This window comes from Amphiura filiformis, chromosome 5 (genome assembly GCF_039555335.1).
Source record: "Amphiura filiformis chromosome 5, Afil_fr2py, whole genome shotgun sequence".
NCBI classification, from domain to species: Eukaryota; Metazoa; Echinodermata; class Ophiuroidea; order Amphilepidida; family Amphiuridae; genus Amphiura; species Amphiura filiformis.
In genome coordinates, this window is record NC_092632.1 from 13189464 (window position 1) to 13211169 (window position 21706).

Sequence of the window (21706 nt, forward strand, 5' to 3'; positions counted from 1 at the left end):
TATCCAGAAAAAGCAAATTTGATCTTAAAATCTTGTTTATCTTTAAAAGCTTCCATGCTAAACAACAGCAACATCTCAAAGCATTTTTAAAAGCTCACAACAGTGATTCTGTTACAGTAATTCATAGCTGATGATTACACCATTTTTGCGACACTGTATGACAATTCTGCAAACTGTGTTCATCATCTAAGCTGTTCATTTCAAAGAGGTTGGACTGAGAGAGTCCAGTCAGACTGCCATTGTTTTGTGTGTCACTCATGAGTAGATAATGTGCCTCTGGATTTTCGCATATTGCCAGTAAACTTTAATTCCTAGTATTTGCATGTTACGTGTGTAATCTGTAGGCAATGCTTCTCATCATATTATTTGAGGTACATTGTTTTGTTCCTCCAAGAACAAGTGTTACAATCCAAGATGGCAGAAATCTCATAGCATAATACACAGGGGCTATACACAGTCTGCACTCTCCTAGTCTACCCTCTTCAGTCAATAGGCTATTCCAGTTGAAATCCATACACCTATGGAAGGCATGACCTTAATCTCCCACACAAGCAGTGCAGATCTCCCATAGGGGGTGTATGGAGCTGGAATAGCCCAATATTCCTACCTATTCATTGGCTGTTGTTGTTGAGGTTGCTGTGGTGCATTTCCACGTGCCTGTGCCTGTCCTGCCAAGCGTCCTATCCCCAACATTTCCTAATCAAATAAACAAACAAAAACCAAACTAATCAATTCATTCTTATCAGTGCTATCATCACTCTCAATTAAGGTTATCACCATAAGGTTAAGTCTAAAAATCTTCACAGTGCAGGCAAATCCATTTGAATTTTGTGAGAACCCTAGATTTGCGCAAATTTATGATTGCCTCGATTATGTAGCTACCTCCTGCTGCCCAAAATAATGATTAAAAAATACTACTGTGATACTGCACTCTATCAGTCACCAAATCAAAATGGCAATCGCAAGTTTTACATCTTTTCCACGCAACCGTTTAGCTGTTAAACTGCCCCCTTCAAATTAGTATTACTGTACAAAATATTAATGATTGAACTAATTATACCAAAGCCAGCACTTGGCAATCCTGAGGAGTTCACAATAGAACTGAATGTTTACCACTGATACTTAACATAGGAAACTCAACTCTACTTACCTGTATTTGTTTGGCAGTGAGATCTTTGGTTCCTCTAAACACATAGCTCTTGGAGCATCCCTCGCATCCCAACTCATGCACCTGTACCATCCGACCATAAGTGATGAGTCCTACCAGAGCATTAGGTGGCAACAGACTCAGGGACATCTGGAGGGATTCCTTCAAGGCTTGCAGGTCCTCTTCATCCATACAGGTGTCAATGACTAGCAGGTAGATGGGTGGGGCTGTATGGCCTCTCTAAAACAGTGTAGTTTGTATAATGACATCGTTATGAATGAACAATGGGTCCAGAAGTTTTTTTAAATTTTAAAATGCCTATGATTGTACTTTCATTTCACAAGCGATGAAGACCTTGACATATAGTGACCGAGTGATGATCTTCTTAGAGGTGAAAAATCCAGGTGCTTCCACTGACTGGACTCATAATTCCAGTGATTAATGTATGTCATATCGCCTTTTGCCAAATATAGATGAAACTTAGATGTCACATGTCAACTGGTATACATTTTTGCATGAAGATTCTGGGAGCCCTACTAGAAGCATTTATGCAAATTAGCTCATTATTTATGCAAATATGCAAATGGGGATGGCTTCCCTATATAATACATATTAGAAACACTTTGACGAAGTTTCAGGGCAAAAGTATGCAAAATAAAAGTACCATGAACATTTATGCATTGATTTTTAGCAAAATATTGGCAAAAAATTACATATTAATGAGCCTTTACAGTCCTTTTAGCTCATTAACTATATTGATTATTGATAAAAATAATATGATACAAAGAAAATATAATTTGATGTATTACGGAAACTGTATGGCCAATTTGCTTCAAACAAAAGTCATATTGATCAGTGTACTTTACCCTACTCAAATAATCTGTTTAAAACAAGCTCAAAGCATTTCCTAATTTCTAGAAAATGCCCCAATACCACCTTAAGAGATATAAGATGATTGTACTGCCACAAGTGTTTGTCCCTTTTAACAATTCACTCGACCACAATTGTTTCATTAGCATTTATTAATAATGCACAAAGGAAATCTACCAAGAATATTGATTACTTACAGTGAGTGTGTATTCTATCGTTGAGAACTGTGGAATAAGTTCAGCTGGCTGGTGTTGTTCTGATATACCTTGGTACTGACGTGGAAACTAATGGTAAAGAGATATACAAGGAAGATAATTGTAATCAGAGCTGCCAACTTTAAATCAGTATTTCCAAGACTGAAAATTGGTATTATCCACACAAAACTAGTATTTTCTCACTTTCAAGATTTACATTTGCCACCCTTTTATGTATGCCAATGCAGAACACTAAAATCTTACTCAAATCAATTGGTATGGAATTAAGTGATGTATCAAAATGTGCAAAACAAATTTGTTACATTTACTAATAATCATAAATAAAGTAATTGATTAAGGTGGTACCACACCCCCTGATAAATCAAAAAATAACTACACACTGGTAACAAAAGTTATGTATATTATAGGGGTAAGGAATCCAATTACTTCACTGAAATTTCAGTGATTCAAGACAAGTGGTTCATTATATATGTTAAAAAATGAGGTACATTCTAGCGGTACCGCTTTTCTTATCATAAATAACGGTACCGCTTGTCTTGAGTCACTGAAATTCCAGTGTAATTTTGGATTCCTTTCCCCTATAATATACATAACTTTTGTTACCAGTGAGTTATTTTTTTTTTTTTAATGCAAAAATAGTCACAAATTTATCAAGGGGTGTAGTACCACCTAATATTTCTTACAACTTGTTTGCTTTGTCACAGTACACTTACCTGGTTTCTTTGGAAACAGAAGTTACATGTCCACAATTTGGCTCTGTAGTCAACTTGGCTGTTTGAAAAAATATATGTAATTAAAAATATTAAAACAAATGAAAATACAAACTAATCACTTCACATTTATTATCAATTCATTTGTAATACAGTTTCTTGAATAAATGAAATAAAATGGGAAAAAAAATCTCTGTAAAAGGCAAAAATCCAATATCCACATTAATTTGGACTGTAAATATGCAATTGCAAAATATGTGACTATAATTTATAAACCATCCAGCACAACTGAGCCCTGAAGTCGCCAATCATCATTTTAGAGATATTCAACCAAAATATTCTGCTTGAAATTGGTCATGTGTCTTATGGTGGGACCCCAAAATAGTGGGAGGCGTTACATTTTTCTCTCCTCTTCCAGATAAAACTTGTTGCTATATAGCTATTCTTGGTCCAATTGCATAAAGTTTGGGCTCATTATACAGCTTGATTATTCTACTTTTCAAATATGTTTCACAATTTGAAATTATCATTTGTTTAATTAGTGAAAAATGTTAAAATGTTAACAAGGATAAACCTGGAGGATAAGCGGTGGAGGATAAGCGGTGGAGGAGTATGTGCAATCTCTATGAGAAATGTTGTGGCAACATTATATCTTTTTGAATTTTAAGTTTTATCATTGCCAAATTCTGTGCTATACGTGCAAATCATATCTCAAATCAAAGCTTGTTCATTCATTATTCATACTCGAGTTAATACCCGTATGCGTAAATGATTATTAAGCTTGATATGCCCGTATGCATAACAGCAACATAGCCGGAGCCCACATGACCTTTGACCTATTTGATGACCTTTGACCTCGGATGACATAAATTAATTAATTTTGATGACCATTTGTTTATTTATTTATTTATTTATTTGGATGACCTTTGACCGCAGATGACATGACTTATTTACCGATAATTAATTAAATCAAGTAATTTATATAGTTACTTGTGTCTTCATTTAATGGGTTAATATAAAACCCACAGTGGAAGACATCTATCTATACTACTAAAATAATAGCCGTTAGATGTGTGTGTGTCTGTCTGTGTGTCTGTCCGGCTATGCGTTTCGCCGCGCTTCGACGCATGGTTCCGATATTTCAGACATATATGGGTACCGGGCGTGCGCTATTTACCAGGTAGTGTTCAAGGTCATTGGAGGTCAAGGTCAAAGGTCAAAATTTCAAACTTTGTCCGATCGGGCCCAAACTTGGTGGGTGGAATCCTTGATAGGAGGGGAATATAATGCGCGTAATAAAATCGAGGTCAACCGAGGTCAAAGGTCATTACAGGGGTCAAATTTCAAACTTTGTCCGATCGGGTCAAACTTGGTGGGTCGAAACCTTTGTATGAGGGGAGCATGAAAAACATTATATGGAGGTCATCCGAGGTCAAAGGTCATGGATTTCAAACTTTGTCCTATCGGGCTCAAACTTGGTGGGTGGAATCCTCGTCTGAGGGAATATATATGTGCAAACAAAATTGAGGTCAACCAGTGCTCTCACAGCATCAGGGCTCTCACAGCTGCAGGTGCACTAGTACTAATAAAATAATAAGCGGTCTCTATCTGTCTGTCTATCTATCTATCTGTCTATCTGTCTGTCCAGCTATGCGTTTAGCGCGCTTGACGATCGAGGCGAAATTTCGGATATGGATAGGTGACGGAAAAAGCATGTTCACGGGTGGTTTTCTAAGGGCCCCTCGAGGTCAAAGGTCATCTAGGGGGGAAAATACCCCAACTGGATAGCAAAAGCAGCAGCAAGTGGATACAAAGATGTGTAATGGGCAACTCTGGACATGTTTCATTCAGCTTTTGGCTGTTTGCCCAAATTGAAATGCACTGTAATGTCTACCCAGAATGCATTGCTGCAAAGCTACAGGTGCACTAGTACTAATAAAATAATAAGCGGTCTCTGTCTGTCCGGCTATGCGTTCCGCCGTGCTGCGACGCATCGATCCGATATTTGGGACATGGGTAGGTGCCGGAAAAGCATGTTGACCGTGTGGTTTTGAAGGTCATCGGAGGTCAAGGTCAGAGGTCAAATTTTCAAACTTTGTCCGATCGGGCCCAAATTTGTTGGGTGGGACCCTTGATATGAGGGGAATATAGGGGCGAAATAAAATCGAGGTCAACCGAGGTCAAAGGTCATTACGGAGGGGTCAAATTTCAAACTTTGTCCGATCGGGCTCAAACTTGGTAGGTGGAATCCTTTGTATGAGGGGAGCATGAAAAACATTATATGGAGGTCATCCGAGGTCAAAGGTCATGGATTTCAAACTTTGTCCTATCGGGCTCAAACTTGGTTGGTGGCATCCTCGATACGAGAGGAATATATATGCGCAAACAAAGTTGAGGTCAGCCAGTGCTCTCACAGCATCAGGGCTCTCACAGCTGCAGGTGCACTAGTTGGTTTTATAGCAAGAGTTGGTATATTGTGCAAGGCCTATACATGTATCAGCATGATCAGAGCATATATCATCAGAGCTATTTATAGATTAACAGAGAGGGCATTCAGGGTGCCATGGCATGGTTACTGTGGATTTTGGATAAAACAAAAAAGAAATCACATTTTCGCCGATTTTGAGCCCAATTCTTTATGGATCTCAACCAAATGTGATCTCTGCATTCCCCTTACATAAAGGATTCCACCCACCGAGTTACAGCCCAATCGGACCAAGTTTAAAATTTGACCTTTGACCTTCGACCTCCGATTTCGACCGAAGGTAGCGTAGGACACTCCCCATATTTTCCTTGATCTCCCGTATGAATTACAGCACAATCGGACCAAGTTTAAAATTTGACCTTTGACCTTCGACCTCCGATTTCGACCGAAGGTAGCTTAGGACAATGCTTTGAAAAGAAAAGACGGGGATAGAACCGAACCTGTTAAGAAACAACCCAAGACAGGTGTCTGGTGGTATTTTTATACCTTATAGCCTTCCCTCCCTCTTGGGGTGGGATAAAAAGATATATTCTTGTGGCTTCTTCGTGAGAGATTATAGCATTTTCTTCATTAAACTGAGATTCAGATGTGAGCGATTCTTGGCGCAGAATCTTGTCCTAAGTGGGAAAATTTGGTCTTTCAAAACCTATTTTCAAACAGGATTTATAGTGAATTTGTTCGATATTTCACCATGTAGAAGGTGTATGGAAAAAGGCAGTATAGGCGGGCAAGGTCCTTTTTAGAGAGGTTTAGCATGGTGTCAGCTTGTCCTCAAAGGAGCGTTATAATTTTCTTTATGCTTTTCTTTATATGGGAGACGCTTGCTTTTACGTCCGGAAAGAAAGCTCCGTGTAGTAAAAATATATGAAGCTTCAGATCTTATATTTCGCGCAAACAATCTTGACCGTCATGATGACATCGTAGGCGGAAAGAGCGTCGACCCGCTATGAAGCGGTGCTGTACTAAGGTATATGCAAGCCCGGCCATGTGTAGGTACGATGTCTAGTCTGCTTTATAGTTTCTTGTGCTATTTGTTAAAGATAACGTGATTAAAAAAGGAAAGAATAAAATCGGATTTCTTCAATTTCATGAATTAAGACCGATAAAATGGTCTTTATGTGTGAGTGGTACTGATTTTTGAAAAGAAAAGACTGGGATAGAACCGAACCTGTTGCGAAACAACCCAAGGCGGGTGTCTGGTGGTATTTTTATACCTTTTAGGTAAAAAGATCCATTCTTGTGGCTTCTTTGTGGGAGATTATAGCATTTTCTTCATTAAACTGAGATTCGGATGTGAGCGATTCTTTAGGTAGAACCTTGTCCAGAGTGGAAAGATTGGTCTTTCTAAAACCTATTTTCAAACTGGATTTATAGTGAATTTGTCCCGATATTCCCCATGTAGTAGCTTTATGGAAAAAGGTAGAAAATGCGGAAAATTTCTTTTAGAGAGGTTTAGCATGGTGTCAGCCTTTCCTCAAAGGTGCGTTATAAAATTTCTTTATGCTTTTCTTTATATGAGAGGCGGTTCCTTTTACGTCCGAAAAGAAAGCACCGTATAGTGAAAATACATAGCTTCAGATCTCACATTTCGCGCCATCAATCTTGACCGCATACGATGACATCGAAGGCGGAAAGGCCGACGACCCCGCTATGAGGCGGCGCTGTACTGTGGTTTGTGAAATCCCAGCCTTGTGTAGACACGATTTCTAGTCAGCTTTATAGATCTTGTGCTATCTGTTAAAGATAACGTGATTGAAAAAGAAATCGGATTTCTTCAATTTCAAGAAATAAGACCGATAAAGTGGTCTTTGGGTGTAAGTGGTACTTCTGAAGTAGAAGTAGAACTTCGAGTGGGGGGGTTTTGTATAATTATGTGTGTGTGAGTGTGTGGTAAGTGAATGTGTGTCACGTCTGGGCCCGTTCGGGCCTAAGTGGATAAGAGACATCCCTCGCGTGGCGATGGGAGAGAATAGTTTAAAAACTTTTCCATCAGTAGTGAGTGACTTTGCGTGAAACTTTCAATATTAGTTTTGGGAGGGATGCGATTGCATCCCTTTGGTAGGCAAATATAAAATAATATTTGGCCCGTTCTGTAAAGGCGATTTTACAGAGGAATAAAAGCGATGAAAAATAATTTCTGTGTGGAAAATATTACCTCAAAGGGTAAATTCCCGCACCAGGAGTCGTGAGGAAGAACTGATAACCTCGTGAAGTGGTTCACTTAGTGATATAATTCAATATTCTTCCTTTGCGTTTTTAGATAACGTATCTTAAACATCTCCTTGGAGGCTCGCTATCTGAGGAAGATAGTTAGAATGGAGATATCGACAAAAATAAAAAATGGCTTTGGATATAAGCCTAAAAAATGATACAGGTAATCGGTCTGTTGCTATTTGTTTTGGTTATGGAATAGCTTTAGGCCTGTACAATGTATACGTCGTTTCTTAAACATGTTAGGCGTTGAGCTTAACAGGTACCATCTTGCTTCATATATATTTGAAACGAGATTAACTTGTCATGATAAAGATGACTTTCTTTATTTTTTATGCTTTATGTGTAATTTTCCTTATTTGGAAAAGTAGCATATATTTGTAGACTCCTGGCTATACGCTAGGAAATATACTAACATAAACATTTCTTGAAATTATCGAGAAATGTCGATGCGAGAAAGTGCAAGCAGTTAGTAAATTTTTGAAAAGAAAAGACGGGGATAGAACCGAACCTGTTAAGAAACAACCCAAGACAGGTGTCTGGTGGTATTTTTATACCTTATAGGCTTCCCTCCCTCTTGAGGGGTGGGATAAAAGATATATTCTTGTGGCTTCTTCGTGAGAGATTATAGCATTTTCTTCATTAAACTGAGATTCAGATGTGAGCGATTCTTGACGCAGAATCTTGTCCTAAGTGGGAAAATTTGGTCTTTCAAAAACCTATTTTCAAACAGGATTTATAGTGAATTTTTTGAAAAGAAAAGACGGGGATAGAACCGAACCTGTTAAGAAACAACCCAAGACAGGTGTCTGGTGGTATTTTTATACCTTATAGCCTTCCCTCCCTCTTGGGGTGGGATAAAAGATATATTCTTGTGGCTTCTTCGTGAGAGATTATAGCATTTTCTTCATTAAACTGAGATTCAGATGTGAGCGATTCTTGACGCAGAATCTTGTCCTAAGTGGGAAAATTTGGTCTTTCAAAAACCTATTTTCAAACAGGATTTATAGTGAATTTGTTCGATATTTCACCATGTAGAAGGTGTATGGAAAAAGGTAGTATAGGCGGGAAAATTCCTTTTTAGAGAGGTTTAGCATGGTGTCAGCTTGTCCTCAAAGGAGCGTTATAATTTTCTTTATGCTTTTCTTTATATGGGAGGCGCTTGCTTTTACGTCCGGAAAGAAAGCACCGTGTAGTAAAAATATATGAAGCTTCAGATCTTATATTTCGCGCCAACAATCTTGACCGTGCGATGACATCGTAGGCGGAAAGGCGTCGACCCGCTATGAAGCGGTGCTGTACTAAGGTATATGCAAGCCCGGCCATGTGTAGATACGATTTCTAGTCTGCTTTATAGTTTCTTGTGCTATCTGTTAAAGATAACGTGATTAAAAAGGAAAGAATAGAAATCGGATTTCTTCAATTTCATGAATTAAGACCGATAAAATGGTCTTTATGTGTGAGTGGTACTGATTTTTGAAAAGAAAAGACTGGGATAGAACCGAACCTGTTGCGAAACAACCCAAGACGGGTGTCTGGTGGTATTTTTATACCTTTTAGGTAAAAAGATCCATTCTTGTGGCTTCTTTGTGGGAGATTATAGCATTTTCTTCATTAAACTGAGATTCGGATGTGAGCGATTCTTTAGGTAGAACCTTGTCCAGAGTGGAAAGATTGGTCTTTCTAAAACCTATTTTCAAACTGGATTTATAGTGAATTTGTCCCGATATTCCCCATGTAGTAGCTTTATGGAAAAAGGTAGAAAATGCGGAAAATTTCTTTTAGAGAGGTTTAGCATGGTGTCAGCCTTTCCTCAAAGGTGCGTTATAAAATTTCTTTATGCTTTTCTTTATATGAGAGGCGGTTCCTTTTACGTCCGAAAAGAAAGCACCGTATAGTGAAAATACATAGCTTCAGATCTCACATTTCGCGCCATCAATCTTGACCGCATACGATGACATCGGGCGGAAAGGCCGACGACCCCGCTATGAGGCGGCGCTGTACTGTGGTTTGTGAAATCCCAGCCTTGTGTAGACACGATTTCTAGTCAGCTTTATAGATCTTGTGCTATCTGTTAAAGATAACGTGATTGAAAAAGAAATCGGATTTCTTCAATTTCAAGAAATAAGACCGATAAAGTGGTCTTTGGGTGTAAGTGGTACTTCTGAAGTAGAAGTAGAACTTCGAGTGGGGGGGTTTTGTATAATTATGTGTGTGTGAGTGTGTGGTAAGTGAATGTGTGTCACGTCTGGGCCCGTTTAGGCCTAAGTGGATAAGAGACATCCCTCGGCGTGGCGATGGGAGAGAATAGTTTAAAACTTTTCCATCAGTAGTGAGTGACTTTGCGTGAAACTTTCAATACTAGTATTGGGAGGGATGCGATTGCATCCCTTTGGTAGGCAAATATAAAATAATATTTGGCCCGTTCTGTAAAGGGCGATTTTACAGAGGAATAAAACGATGAAAAATAATTTCTGTGTGGAAAATATTACCTCAAAGGGTAAATTCCCGCACCAGGAGTCGTGAGGAAGAACTGATAACCTCGTGAAGTGGTTCACTTCGTGATATAATTCAATATTCTTCCTTTGCGTTTTTAGATAACGATCTTAAACATCTCCTTGGAGGCTCGCTATCTGAGGAAGATAGTTAGAATGGAGAGAGGGACAAGAAGAAAAGATGGCTTTGGATAGAGGGCTAAGGAATGATGGGGGTGGTCGGTCTGTTGCTATTTGTTTTGGTTATGGAATAGCTTTAGGCCTGTACAATGTATACGTGCGTTTCTTAAACATGTTAGGCGTTGAGCTTAACAGGTACCATCTTGCTTCATATATATTTGAAACGAGATTAACTTGTCATGATAAAGATGACTTTCTTTATTTTTTATGCTTTATGTGTAATTTTCCTTATTTGGAAAAGTAGCATATATTTGTAGACTCCTGGCTATACGCTAGGAAATATACTAACATAAACATTTCTTGAAATTATCGAGAAATGTCGATGCGAGAAAGTGCAAGCAGTTAGTAATCCACCCCTAATCTTAATAAAGATTAGCAACACAATCTCTCCCTATGCTATAAATATATTATATAAACAGATTGATCAACACAATAAATTGTGTGACATCCTATAATAATATTAAACAAGGGCCAACATACTCGTAGGCTCCACCATAGGGTCTGAATATACTGTAGATGAAAAATAAAGCGCCCAATGCTTTAGGAAAACATCTTTTCATATAACGTCCATTTGACTTCAACCTTTGGACTCAGAATTATCAATGTCGTCACACCATGAAAATGGGAACATTCACTTGGCGGCAACCAGACAACCATCCAGGGACAGATCCGCTCAGGAAGCAAACCCCCTAGGCCCCGCCTTTTTAGCGCCATTCTGAACAACCAATCAGAAAATTTTACTGTCAGTTTCACGACAGGATTGGCCAGTGCATACGCTCAGGGAGCCAATCAGAACGCAGGACCTGCTGGGATCCGTTCTAGGATCTCTGCTTCCTAACAAAAGCAAAATTCACCCCGATTCCTCACCATTTGAGCCAATGCAGCTCAATGGGTGAACACGGTGCCAGCCGGTCTTCGGAAAGAGTACGCTGATAGTCAGTCTCTTATCATACGTTTTGTTTTATCGCTCGTCACTCTCGAGACACCAGCTTTCAAGTATTCCTTTTCACTTATATACTAAATATATTCATATAATATATTTATACTTATATATAAGAATAGGGTAGCGAACACAATAAATTGTGTACAACCTAACCCTTTTATATATTCAAACATGGGACGCCATTTCCGCAAGCACCAACACATGGAATCTACTCATATTAGACGTAAGAAAAGGAAGTCTAACTTATTAAGTAGAACACAAACCAGAAGTTCTAAAAGGAACGTATGGTAAATAAAGCAAAACAATTCGTTAAGAACCTTTCTGACTACGAACTTTCAGAGTCGGAAACAATTGCGCTTTCTAAAGGTTTATCCTTTAGACCCACACCAAGCAAACCCACAAAACGCTTCCTGATGGAGGCTGCAGGCGGTTTAGCGAGAAACATGAGGATTCGATTCCATGCAGCAATGAGAGGCTGGAAATCCAGACACAGATTCAGAAACCCATCAACATGGATTCCTGGTCTGGCCCCAGTATAGGCTTAGAAGACTATCTGGAAGGAATGAGGACGGAATTAGCAGATGATATTCCGATCAAAATGCACAACCCAACATGAGTAAGGTTGAAATCCAGGCTGTAAAGAAATTGAAAAATAACCCTGATATCGTTCTGAAAAAGTTCGATAAAGGGAGAGGAATTTGCATTTTGTCCAAAAAGGATTACGTATCCGAGGGACATAGACAACTTTTGGACAAAAAATCATATCTCAAACTAGACTATGACATGACAACTTCTACCACTGATTTGGTTAGTGACCTAATTAACGAGATGTGTCAATCAAAAGAGATCGACAAGGCATTAGCAGATTACTTAGATCCAGTAGACAGTGCACAAACAAAAACACCAGTGTTTTTCATGTTACCAAAAGTACATAAAACACCAAAAAGCGGCACTTTTATAGGCCGCCCAGTGACGTCACACTGCGGATCACCACTCAACAGAATCTCAGAATTTCTTGACCATTACCTCTTACCGGAAGTCCAGAAAGCACCCACGTATCTTAAAGATACAGCGGACACCATTCGTAAAATCGAACAACTGGTCCTTCCGAGCAATATAATTCTTGCGAGCATAGATATAGTTAGCATGTTCACCTCAGTTCCTCAAGAGGAGGCATTAGAGGTAGCCATGGAAGCATTGGAAGGGGTCAATCCGTTATCCTTCGACCCTCCCATGCCTAATTTGCAATATATGAGAAAGCTTTTGACTCTCGTTCTTTTCAGGAACGCCTTCGAATTTAATGGTCACCATTTTCTTCAAATCTCAGGAACCCCTATGGGCCTAAGATCCAGCGTATCTCTCAGCTGCCTAGTCGCAAATAGGTTGGTCCAGAAAATATTACATATGGACGAACACATCATATCTTTCCATGTCTACATGGATGACTCTCTAATGATGTGGTCAGGATCAGTGGAACAACTTGAGATTTTTGTGTCCAAAATAAACGATCTCCACCCATCTCTCAAGTTCACACACGTAGCATCAGAAAACGAAATCCAATTCCTAGATCTCACCATCTACAAAGGAGATCGCTTTCAATCGTCAAATATCCTCGACATAAAATGCTTCACTAAACCCACAGAGGCGTGGGGTTACCTGGACAGAAGCTCATGTCACAATCCCTCAGTTTTCAAAGGGTTCATCAAAGGAGAACTAATAAGACTAGTCAGGAACTCCAGTGACAAAAAGTCTTATGATAACAGGAAAACAATCTTCACAGAAAAACTTCTAAGCAGAGGTTATAACCTCAAAGAAATCAATACAGCTTCGAAAGAAGTGTTCTTTGAAAATAGACAGGCATATTTGACAGAGAAACCGAAAAGATCGAACAAGATCCCTTTGGTCTTCAAGTCACAATTCTTCCCACAGATAAGTGGGAACCACATCAAACATGCCATACTGAAGCATTGGGACATCGTTAAAGATAATCCAACTTTGAAAAGGATCTTTCCGAAGGTCCCAATTATAGCATTCAGCAGAGCTCAAAACTTGAGCGACACACTTGTCAGAGCCAGATTGAACTCTCCAAAGAATCTAGTCACAGACGAAAGCATTCTTTTCAAGAGACACGTCCAGGCTCCCCAACTCTCAACATGCTATATGATCTAGCTTTAGAAAGCAGAGGTTTCAACGATTACTTCTTCACACCTGAAGACAACACGGAAGGTATCCCGGGGCGACTCAGATATCGAGTTTTGAAAAGAGACAAGATATGTGATGTATTCGACAGAGTTAAAGCACGTTGTAAAAACGACACACACCTCACACCTTTCACATTTTATATAAACAAAAACCACAACAGCTCTTTTCAGAGCTAACAAATCTTTCCATAAAGGCAAAGATTTACACAAAAGTTAAACTCCAAGCAGTTTAACTTTTAATCAGGACTCGTTCTTGGTCCTGCAAATCACAAACCAGTCTCCTACATTTCTGGTTCTCTTGCTCTCACAAAGCCACACCATCATACCCGGTGAAACGCGACTTTTAAGAGCATATAATAACATAGGTCCGGGTTTACCACGACCAACATGACCAAGTAGCAGGGTAACTGATGAAGGATTTCATTCCAGAAACGCGTTTTAATTTTTTCTAATAACCTTTTATAAGAGAATATCTAACAAAAAATTAAAACGATGAAAATAGAATAAAGGGATTTAAATCTCCGGATACGCGTCTTACTAACTGCTTGCACTTTCTCGCATCGACATTTCTCGATAATTTCAAGAAATGTTTATGTTAGTATATTTCCTAGCGTATAGCCAGGAGTCTACAAATTAATGCTACTTTTCCAAATAAGGAAAATTACACATAAAGCATAAAAAATAAAGAAAGTCATCTTTATCATGACAAGTTAATCTCGTTTCAAATATATATGAAGCAAGATGGTACCTGTTAAGCTCAACGCCTAACGTGTTTAAGAAACGCACGTATACATTGTACAGGCCTAAAGCTATTCCATAACCAAAACAAATAGCAACAGACCGATTACCTGTATCATTTTTTAGGCTTATATCCAAAGCCATTTTTTATTTTTGTCGATATCTCCATTCTAACTATCTTCCTCAGATAGCGAGCCTCCAAGGAGATGTTTAAGATACGTTATCTAAAAACTCAAAGGAAGAATATTGAATTATATCACTAAGTGAACCACTTCACGAGGTTATCAGTTCTTCCTCACGACTCCTGGTGCGGGAATTTACCCTTTGAGGTAATATTTTCCACACAGAAATTATTTTCATCGTTTTATTCCTCTGTAAAATCGCCCTTTACAGAACGGGCCAAATATTATTTTATATTTGCCTACCAAAGGGATGCAATCGCATCCCTCCCAAAACTAATATTGAAAGTTTCTCGCAAAGTCACTCACTACTGATGGAAAAGTTTTTAAACTATTCTCTCCCATCGCCACGCGAGGGATGTCTCTTATCCACTTAGGCCCAAACGGGCCCAGACGTGACACACATTCACTTACCACACACTCACACACACATAATTATACAAACCCCCCACTCGAGGTTCTACTTCTACTTCAGAAGTACCACTTACACCCAAAGACCACTTTATCGGTCTTATTTCTTGAAATTGAAGAAATCCGATTTCTTTTTCAATCACGTTATCTTTAACAGATAGCACAAGATCTATAAAGCTGACTAGAAATCGTGTCTACACAAGGCTGGGATTTCACAAACCACAGTACAGCGCCGCCTCATAGCGGTGGTCGTCGGCCTTTCCGCCTTCGATGTCATCGTGCGGTCAAGATTGATGGCGCGAAATGTGAGATCTGAAGCTATGTATTTTCACTATACGGTGCTTTCTTTTGGACGTAAAAGGAACCGCCTCTCATATAAAGAAAAGCATAAAGAAATTTTATAACGCACCTTTGAGGAAAGGCTGACACCATGCTAAACCTCTCTAAAAGAAATTTTCCCGCATTTTCTACCTTTTTCCATAAAGCTACTACATGGGGAATATCGGGACAAATTCACTATAAATCCAGTTTGAAAATAGGTTTTAGAAAGACCAATCTTTCCACTCTGGACAAGGTTCTACCTAAAGAATCGCTCACATCCGAATCTCAGTTTAATGAAGAAAATGCTATAATCTCCCACAAAGAAGCCACAAGAATGGATCTTTTTACCTAAAAGGTATAAAAATACCACCAGTCACCCGTCTTGGGTTGTTTCGCAACAGGTTCGGTTCTATCCCAGTCTTTTCTTTTCAAAAATCAGTACCACTCACACATAAAGACCATTTTATCGGTCTTAATTCATGAAATTGAAGAAATCCGATTTCTATTCTTTCCTTTTTTAATCACGTTATCTTTAACAGATAGCACAAGAAACTATAAAGCAGACTAGAAATCGTACCTACACATGGCGGGCTTGCATATACCTTAGTACAGCACCGCTTCATAGCGGGTCGACGCGCCCTTTCCGCCTACGATGTCATCGCACGGTCAAGATTGTTGGCGCGAAATATAAGATCTGAAGCTTCATATATTTTTTACTACACGGTGCTTTCTTTCCGGACGTAAAAGCAAGCGTCTCCCATATAAAGAAAAGCATAAAGAAAATTATAACGCTCCTTTGAGGACAAGCTGACACCATGCTAAACCTCTCTAAGAAGGAATTTGCCCGCCTATACTACCTTTTTCCATACACCTACTACATGGTGAAATATCGAACAAATTCACTATAAATCCTGTTTGAAAATAGGTTTTGAAAGACCAAATTTTCCCACTTAGGACAAGATTCTGCGTCAAGAATCGCTCACATCTGAATCTCAGTTTAATGAAGAAAATGCTATAATCTCTCACGAAGAAGCCACAAGAATATATCTTTTTTATCCCACCCCCCGAAGAGGGAGGGAAGCCTATAAGGTATAAAAATACCACCAGACACCTGTCTTGGGTTGTTTCTTAACAGGTTCGGTTCTATCCCCGTCTTTACTTTTCAAAAATAAGTTACTAACTGCTTGCACTTTCTCGCATCGACATTTCTCGATAATTTCAAGAAATGTTTATGTTAGTATATTTCCTAGCGTATAGCCAGGAGTCTACAAATTAATGCTACTTTTCCAAATAAGGAAAATTACACATAAAGCATAAAAAATAAAGAAAGTCATCTTTATCATGACAAGTTAATCTCGTTTCAAATATATATGAAGCAAGATGGTACCTGTTAAGCTCAACGCCTAACATGTTTAAGAAACGCATACGTATACATTGTACAGGCCTAAAGCTATTCCATAACCAAAACAAATAGCAACAGACCGATTACCTGTATCATTTTTTAGGCTTATATCCAAAGCCATTTTTTATTTTTGTCGATATCTCCATTCTAACTATCTTCCTCAGATAGCGAGCCTCCAAGGAGATGTTTAAGATACGTTATCTAAAAACGCAAAGGAAGAATATTGAATTATATCACTAAGTGAACCACTTCACGAGGTTATCAGTTCTTCCTCACGACTCCTGGTGCGGAATTTACCCTTTGAGGTAATATTTTCCCACAGAAATTATTTTTCATCGTTTTATTCCTCTGTAAAATCGCCCTTTACAGAACGGGCCAAATATTATTTTATATTTGCCTACCAAAGGGATGCAATCGCATCCGTCCCAACACTAATATTGAAAGGTTCTCGCAAAGGCACTCACTACTGATGGAAAAGTTTTTAAACTATTCTCTCCCATCGCCACGCGAGGGATGTCTCTTATCCACTTAGGCCCGAAACGGGCCCAGACGTGACACACATTCACTTACCACACACTCACACACACATAATTATACAACCCCCCCACTCGAGTTCTACTTCTACTTCAGAAGTACCACTTACACCCAAAGACCACTTTATCGGTCTTATTTCTTGAAATTGAAGAAATCCGATTTCTTTTTCAATCACGTTATCTTTAACAGATAGCACAAGATCTATAAAGCTGACTAGAAATCGTGTCTACACAAGGCTGGGATTTCACAAACCACAGTACAGCGCCGCCTCATAGCGGGGGTCGTCGGCCTTTCCGCCTTCGATGTCATCGTGCGGTCAAGATTGATGGCGCGAAATGTGAGATCTGAAGCTATGTATTTTCACTATACGGTGCTTTCTTTTGGACGTAAAAGGAACCGCCTCTCATATAAAGAAAAGCATAAAGAAATTTTATAACGCACCTTTGAGGAAAGGCTGACACCATGCTAAACCTCTCTAAAAGAAATTTTCCGCATTTTCTACCTTTTTCCATAAAGCTACTACATGGGGAATATCGGGACAAATTCACTATAAATCCAGTTTGAAAATAGGTTTTAGAAAGACCAATCTTTCCACTCCGGACAAGGTTCTACCTAAAGAATCGCTCACATCCGAATCTCAGTTTAATGAAGAAAATGCTATAATCTCCCACAAAGAAGCCACAAGAATGGATCTTTTTACCTAAAAGGTATAAAAATACCACCAGACACCCGTCTTGGGTTGTTTCATAACAGGTTCGGTTCTATCCCAGTCTTTTCTTTTCAAAAATCAGTACCACTCACACATAAAGACCATTTTATCGGTCTTAATTCATGAAATTGAAGAAATCCGATTTCTATTCTTTCCTTTTTTAATCACGTTATCTTTAACAGATAGCACAAGAAACTATAAAGCAGACTAGAAATCGTACCTACACATGGCGGGCTTGCATATACCTTAGTACAGCACCGCTTCATAGCGGGTCGACGCCTTTCCGCCTACGATGTCATCGCACGGTCAAGATTGTTGGCGCGAAATATAAGATCTGAAGCTTCATATATTTTTACTACACGGTGCTTTCTTTCCGGACGTAAAAGCAAGCGTCTCCCATATAAAGAAAAGCATAAAGAAAATTATAACGCTCCTTTGAGGACAAGCTGACACCATGCTAAACCTCTCTAAAAGGAATTTTCCGCCTATACTACCTTTTTCCATACACCTACTACATGGTGAAATATCGAACAAATTCACTATAAATCCTGTTTGAAAATAGGTTTTGAAAGACCAAATTTTCCCACTTAGGACAAGATTCTGCGTCAAGAATCGCTCACATCTGAATCTCAGTTTAATGAAGACAATGCTATAATCTCTCACGAAGAAGCCACAAGAATATATCTTTTATCCCACCCCGAAGAGGGAGGGAAGCCTATAAGGTATAAAAATACCACCAGACACCTGTCTTGGGTTGTTTCTTAACAGGTTCGGTTCTATCCCGTCTTTTCTTTTCAAAAATTACTAACTGCTTGCACTTTCTCGCATCGACATTTCTCGATAATTTCAAGAAATGTTTATGTTAGTATATTTCCTAGCGTATAGCCAGGAGTCTACAAATTAATGCTACTTTTCCAAATAAGGAAAATTACACATAAAGCATAAAAAATAAAGAAAGTCATCTTTATCATGACAAGTTAATCTCGATTCAAATATATATGAAGCGAGATGGTACCTGTTAAGCTCAACGCCTAACATGTTTAAGAAACGCACGTATACATTGTACAGGCCTAAAGCTATTCCATAACCAAAACAAATAGCAACAGACCGATTACCTGTATCATTTTTTAGGCTTATATCCAAAGCCATTTTTTATTTTTGTCGATATCTCCATTCTAACTATCTTCCTCAGATAGCGAGCCTCCAAGGAGATGTTTAAGATACGTTATCTAAAAACGCAAAGGAAGAATATTGAATTATATCACTAAGTGAACTACTTCACGAGGTTATCAGTTCTTCCTCACGACTCCTGGTGCGAGAATTTATCCTTTGAGGTAATATTTTCCACACAGAAATTATTTTTCATCGTTTTATTCCCTCTGTAAAATCGCCCTTTACAGAACGGGCCAAATATTATTTTATATTTGCCTACCAAAGGGATGCAATCGCATCCCTCCCAAATCTAATATTGAAAGTTTCTCGCAAAGTCACTCACTACTGATGGAAAAGTTTTTAAACTATTCCCTCCCATCGCCACGTGAGGGATGTCTCTTATCCACTTAGGCCCGAAACGGGCCCAGACGAGACACATTCACTTTCCACACACTCACACACACATAATTATACAAACAAACCCCCCCCACTCGAAGTTCTACTTCTACTTCAGAAGTACCACTTACACCCAAAGACCACTTTATCGGTCTTATTTCATGAACTTGAAGAAATCCGATTTCTTTTTTAATCACGTTATCTTTAACAGATAGCACAAGATCTATAAAGCTGTCTAGAAATCGTGTCTACACAAGGCTGGGCTTTCACAAACCACAGTACAGCGCCGCCTCATAGCGGGGGTCGTCGGCCTTTCCGCCTTCGATGTCATCGTGCGGTCAAGATTGATGGCGCGAAATGTGAGATCTGAAGCTATGTATTTTCACTATACGGTGCTTTCTTTTCGGACGTAAAAGGAAGCTCCTCTTATATAAAGAAAAGCATAAAGAAATTTTATAACGCACCTTTGAGGAAAGGCTGACACCATGCTAAACCTCTCTAAAAGGAAATTTTCCCGCATTTTCTACCTTTTTCCATAAAGCTACTACATGGGGAATATCGGGACAAATTCACTATAAATCCAGTTTGAAAATAGGTTTTAGAAAGACCAATCTTTCCACTCTGGACAAGGTTCTACCTAAAGAATCGCTCACATCCGAATCTCAGTTTAATGAAGAAAATGCTATAATCTCCCACGAAGAAGCCACAAGAATGGATCTTTTTACCTAAAAGGTATAAAAAATACCACCAGACACCCGTCTTGGGTTGTTTCGCAACAGGTTCGGTTCTATCCAAGTCTTTTCTTTTCAAAAATCAGTACCACTCACACATAAAGACCATTTTATCGGTCTTAATTCATGAAATTGAAGAAATCCGATTTCTATTCTTTCCTTTTTTAATCACGTTATCTTCAACAGATAGCACAAGAAACTATAAAGCAGACTAGAAATCGTACCTACACATGGCCGGGCTTGCATATACCTTAGTACAGCACCGCTTCATAGCGGGGTCGACGCCCTTTCCGCCTACGATGTCATCGAACGGTCAAGTTTGTTGGCGCGAAATATAAGATCTGAAGCTCCATATATTTATTTTTACTACACGGTGCTTTCTTTCCGGACGTAAAAGCAAGCGTCTCCCATATAAAGAAAAGCATAAAGAAAATTATAACGCTCCTTTGAGGACAAGCTGACACCATGCTAAACCTCAATAAAAAGGACTTTTCCGCCTATACTACCTTTTTTCCATACACCTACTACATGGTGAAATATCGAACAAATTCACTATAAATCCTGTTTGAAAATAGGTTTTTGAAAGACCAAATTTTCCCACTTAGGACAAGATTCTGCGCCAAGAATCGCTCACATCTGAATCATAGTTTAATGTAGAAAATGCTATAATCTCTCACGAAGAAGCCACAAGAATATATCTTTTATCCCACCCCGAAGAGGGAGGGAAGCCTATAAGGTATAAAAATACCACCAGACACCTGTCTTGGGTTGTTTCTTAACAGGTTCGGTTCTATCCGTCTTTTCTTTTCAAAAATTCATGAAATTGAAGAAATCCGATTTCTATTCTTTCCTTTTTTAATCACGTTATCTTTAACAGATAGCACAAGAAACTATAAAGCAGACTAGAAATCGTACCTACACATGGCCGGGCTTGCATATACCTTAGTACAGCACCGCTTCATAGCGGGGTCGACGCCCTTTCCGCCTACGATGTCATCATACGGTCAAGATTGTTGGCGCGAAATATAAGATCTGAAGCTTCATATATTTTTACTACACGGTGCTTTCTTTCCGGACGTAAAAGCAAGCGTCTCCCATATAAAGAAAAGCATAAAGAAAATTATAACGCTCCTTTGAGGACAAGCTGACACCATGCTAAACCTCTCTAAAAAGGAAGTTTCCCGCCGATACTACCTGTTTCCATACGCCTACTACATGGTGAAATATTGAACAAATTCACTATAAATCCTGTTTGAAAATAGGTTTTGAAAGACCAAATTTTCCCACTTAGGACAAGATTCTGCGTCAAGAATCGCTCACATCTGAATCTCAGTTTAATGAAGAAAATGCTATAATCTCTCACGAAGAAGCCACAAGAATATATCTTTTTATCCCACCCCGAAGAGGGAGGGAAGCCTATAAGGTATAAAAATACCACCAGACACCTGTCTTGGGTTGTTTCTTAACAGGTTCGGTTCTATCCCCGTCTTTTCTTTTCAAAAAGAACCAAGTTTAGACTCAGCAACTCCGAAAGAGGCAGAAAACAAGGAAAACAGGGTTGAAAAACCCTTACCGGAAGAAAAGGCGCTTTCAAAAGTCACCAATTCTTTCGTATTCGAGCTAGTGAAAACGGTAGACAGGTCGTATCACGCACTGGCAAGCTTAGAAGCCAAACG

At 39.0% G+C, this 21706-nt stretch overlaps 1 protein-coding gene across 9 annotated transcripts in view; it reads right to left on the minus strand.

Moving 5' to 3' along the window:
* The window catches only part of LOC140152657 (protein transport protein Sec23A-like), a 146477-nt gene that overhangs the window by 95289 nt on the left and 29482 nt on the right, over positions 1 to 21706 (minus strand). For all 9 annotated transcript variants that reach the window (XM_072175105.1, XM_072175101.1, XM_072175104.1 and 6 more), the window contains exons 3-6: positions 2946 to 3003; positions 2215 to 2301; positions 1151 to 1387; positions 608 to 696 (exon numbers count right to left, since the gene is read on the minus strand). In XM_072175105.1, coding sequence (XP_072031206.1) covers positions 608 to 696; positions 1151 to 1387; positions 2215 to 2301; positions 2946 to 3003 — 471 coding nt within the window. The remainder of the gene's footprint in view (positions 1 to 607; positions 697 to 1150; positions 1388 to 2214; positions 2302 to 2945; positions 3004 to 21706) is intronic.